The sequence below is a fragment of the Arachis hypogaea genome, chromosome 10 (assembly GCF_003086295.3).
Source record: "Arachis hypogaea cultivar Tifrunner chromosome 10, arahy.Tifrunner.gnm2.J5K5, whole genome shotgun sequence".
Taxonomy (NCBI): domain Eukaryota; kingdom Viridiplantae; phylum Streptophyta; class Magnoliopsida; order Fabales; family Fabaceae; genus Arachis; species Arachis hypogaea.
In genome coordinates, this window is record NC_092045.1 from 78,101,653 (window position 1) to 78,105,836 (window position 4,184).

Consider the following 4,184-nt stretch of genomic DNA (forward strand, 5'->3'; position numbering starts at 1 on the left):
TTCCAAGCACTCCAACAACTCAACCACACCCTTCCTTTCCCCACACTTGTACCGGAACCGTGCCATTCCCTTATGTTCTTTATCTTCAAGATCTCTCTCCAACTCACTCTTCAAATTCCAACTTGCACAGCCAACCACCACAAACCCATTCTCATTGCCCTTTCCATGATGCACCAAAGATGACCAACCATGACTTCTTTGCATCAACCACAAGTTTCCCACCTTCACCTGCTGACGAGGGTTGTTTGCGTTGCTCGAAGGAAGAAACACGTTGTTTTGTGTATTAGCAACACAAGAAGAATACCCCTTCATGGTTTATTGCTATACAATTGTAAAGAGTTTCAAGCTTTGAAGTTTGAAGGCTTTGGGTTATGTTCCCTAGTTGCTTGCGTTTTTGTACTTGAGGGTTGGAATCTTCATAGTTGCAGTGTGTGGGATATATATGGGAGGGGGCTGAGAACCAAACGACACGTACGATAGACACGTCATCTTTCTGGGATGTGACAGAAGATTCGAGATTATTGGTTGATATACATTATAATACTCGCCCAACATGGCTATTGACCAACACGAGAGGTGGGAAAGGGGATGAGCACCCACACGTGTTTGGAAATTAGAATCACAAAGGTACGCTTTTCAAAGTTTTGTCTTCATCTGCTCAACTTTGAACGGACAATTACCAAAGGAAGTAAAATTTTGGGCCATGACTACATACCACAAAGCACAAACAACTTGTATACGAAATCGAGTAGGAGAAATTTGTGAGGACCTTTGGGTTATTTCTTTAATATATTTTAAAAGAGGTATCGGTCTAAACTTTATCTTGTCTTTGTTTTGTCAATAACACGTGCCAACGGAGCTGTTAATCTGTTATTGCATTTTTTTTATTTTAATATGAAGAGAAGATCGGGTGATATCGTATTATGAAGAATATAGATGTTTTACCTGCATATTATGTCAGAGATAAAGAAATTGGATGGAGAGATTTAGAGGAACTTGGGCGGTCCAATTAGATGGCACAATTCGGATTGTCTGATTTTGCGGTCTCAGTCACATACTTGTTCTCGAGAGCGGTGCCCCCTTATACCAATTTACTTCTTAGAACCTCAACTCACTTTCTTCGGGTCTTTTTCATAGTGAATTCTACTAGCAATTTCTTTCTTCTCTTCTTCTTCTTTAGCCTCCCGAACCCCTTCTTCTTTATGTAAATTTGAAGGAAAAATTTACAATGCCAAAAAAACAAAAATATAAAGATGTTGACATCCTAAACTTTATATTATACATTATCTCAACCACTCTAATTATATAAGTTTAATTTTTAAATTTTTTTATATTTCAAATTTATTATTATTGTTAAAAATTTAGGAATATATATTTAAATGAAGTAAATATTATATGTTATAAAATTATTATTATTGTTAGAAAATAAATTTAGGAATATATAAGGTAAGAAATTGTGATTATTAGGAATTTATAATTAAAAGTATATATATATATAGTTGATTAGTGAATTTTTTAATTAATGATAATATTTAAATTAATGTAATGTGATAGATTAGTAAAAATATATGTTATAGAATTTTTTTGTAATAATTTTAGAAATTATAATTAATTATTACGTTTAAGTTGTATAATTTTTAGAAATGGTTTGAAAAATTTTGAGTAAATTAGGTAAGATTGTAAGATATAATATATTTTGGCTTCAGTAGTAATTTTTTGTTTGTTGTTAGATTTTTAATTGATATAAATATGTTAGTGTAATTGAGGGTTTAATGAAGTGAAATTTTATTGGTTAAATAAGAATTGGATTTATTTATTAGTTATTATTAGTAGTATGGTAGTTTATTGTTATTGACTAAATAAATAAATAATTATGTAATTCAATGCTCAGTTGGGAACAAAATGAGTAAAATGTGTATGATAATAATATCGTAATTTTTTATATTTTAAAAAGCTTTTGAAATAATTTATAGGGTTGTCAATTAAATTTAGCAGTTAAATTAATTACTCGGGACTTTAGTAAATTGGATTAAGTAAAATCATTTGTTTGAATTGGATTTAGTAAAATTATGTATCATAACTTGTGATTTCAATTATTATGTCTTATTTTGTTAATTGTGGAAATTATTTAATAATGATAGTTAATTAATTAGTAGGTTAGGTTAGTTATACATGGTAATTACTAAATTAGCTAATTAATAAAAAGTTTAGCATGAGTTTAATAAATTAGTTGTCCTAGTTAGATAATTATCATCTTTTAGTAGTAAATTAGAAATTGTTAATAATTTGACTAATAATCTGATATGTTTTTGTAGAGTTCACGGTATTTGACATATGATCACCCACTCCCTCCGGATTAGTACAATGATAGGGTTGAGGAACATTTACGGTTTACCGATTTCTTGCATGTTTTTCAAATTGGAATAGTTCAATGTCAGAAAGCACTGGTAAATGCTCTAGTCGAAAGGTGGCATCCAGATACACACACCTTTCACCTTCCTGTTAGTAAATGTGCTGTGACACTGAAAGATGTTACTGTTATTCTTGGTCTTCCAACAGACGGTCTTCCAATAACAGGGATGACTATGAATAGTTTTGAAGTCTTAGAGACGGAGTGTTTGCAGCAATTTGGAGTTGCACCAAGAAAGTCAGACTGTAGAGCAAGCTGCATAAAACTGACGTGGCTTCAAGATCTAAAAGAACGATTACAGTTGGTTGACGAAACCAGCATACAGAGGTACGTAAAATGCCACATTATGTTATTATTTGGTACAGTCTTGTTTGGTGACAAGTCTGGGGCATCTGTGCACTAGAAGTTCCTGCCTTTGCTTCGTGATTTTGGCAGTATCGGATAGTACAGTTGGGGATCTGCATGCCTGGCACTCCTGTACAGGTCATTATGCAGGGCATCTCGTTTTGATTGTAAGGAAATCGATGGTCCGTTAACACTTCTGCTAACCTAGGCTTGGATCCGTCTCCCATATCTAGTGCCGGTTCCTCGGAAACCTCGCTGTTTTTCGCTTACAAACAGGTAACATTATCTTACACTTACATCATATCTTCATATTTAGAATCCAATTATGTTAATGAATTAAGTCATATTAGGTGGCATAACTGGGAGCGTAGAGACCGACGCTTTAGGTATTTTACGCTTGAGCACTTTAGGAAGGCCTTGGATGATCTCCAGGAAGGCCAGGTGTGTCGTCATTAAAGAAGTATTTGATTTGGGTTTAGTGTTGATGTTATTTGGGTTGTAATCATCTGTTTCCTTTATTTTTTGCAGTTTGTGTGGCTTGCTTATGCTGTTGATCGCCTTGATCCGGACATAATTTCTGCAGGCATCTATATGCATTCAGTTGTGTGAAGCGCTACGGTGCCGTTAGTGTCTTTTGAAATTATTGAGTGGCATGCAACCGATAGGTTTAGGCGACAGTTTGGTTTCGTTCAAGGAGTTCCTCATCAGGAATGGAATCTTGACAAGGCACATGGAATTGTCCTGACTGGTCCTACGAATCTTGACTGGGCCACGGCCACGACTCATTCATTTTAGGTGATGCAGTGGACAAACAGGTATAATCACGTTCTTACTGAGCTTCCCGTGCCTCTACAGCATCCCTTGGATATTTACATGTACCGGTACCGTGCAAGATATGGCAACCACTTGAACTTGTCGGATCGTGTGGGTCAAGAGAATGATAAAGGTAATCAAGTTATGGTTGATGACAATGAAGAACAGGAGCCACAGTTATGGCCACCTTCACCTCCACCTCCACCTCCACCTACACAAGAACAACTGCAATCCTCAAACCCATATATACCTCAAACACTGTTTATCACATCATATCCAATACGTTAGCAGTATTGGGGTACTCCACAGCTTGACTCGAGAGATGGAGCTTCTTTTAGCTAGTTACTTGGGTTCATGGCTATAGATGCAGGTCAATCACATTACAGCCATCAGCCTGATATCATGGCTGGTAGGTATTCCTTGGACGCGATGCATCCATGCCGCACTTCCTTGGTTACTTCTGGAGGGTTGGTATCTAGTGACTCTAGTAGGAGTGACGGTGGTCGAGAAATTCTTAATAGTCAAAACCCTCGTCATATTTCAATGGGTCTAATTGAAGAAAATGCTACGACAGCTGAGCTAGAGACGAATGAGTATCTAGTTGATACCCCAAATG

The 4,184-nt window shown here is 35.8% G+C and overlaps 1 protein-coding gene across 1 annotated transcript; it reads left to right on the forward strand.

Annotated features, from left to right (window-relative positions):
- The first annotated feature begins 553 nt into the window (after positions 1-553).
- On the forward strand, positions 554-3,364 carry LOC112717657 (serine/threonine-protein phosphatase 7 long form homolog). Its single transcript, XM_025769628.1, has 6 exons — positions 554-576; positions 2,316-2,323; positions 2,428-2,737; positions 2,861-2,937; positions 3,072-3,196; positions 3,284-3,364. Exons 1-6 carry the CDS (start codon positions 554-556, stop codon positions 3,362-3,364), a joined length of 624 nt encoding a protein of 207 aa, XP_025625413.1.
- The last annotated feature ends 820 nt before the right edge of the window (positions 3,365-4,184 follow it).

What these genes read in the sequence shown, in the direction of transcription:
- LOC112717657 (XM_025769628.1), top strand. Translation starts at nt 554, where the DNA reads ATGGCTATTGACCAACACGAGAG. An exon ending in TGATTGTAAGGAAATCGATG is followed by an intron (nt 2,938 to 3,071) that starts GTCCGTTAACAC and finishes CTTCATATTTAG; the next exon opens with AATCCAATTATGTTAATGAA. An exon ending in ATGATCTCCAGGAAGGCCAG is followed by an intron (nt 3,197 to 3,283) that starts GTGTGTCGTCAT and finishes TATTTTTTGCAG; the next exon opens with TTTGTGTGGCTTGCTTATGC.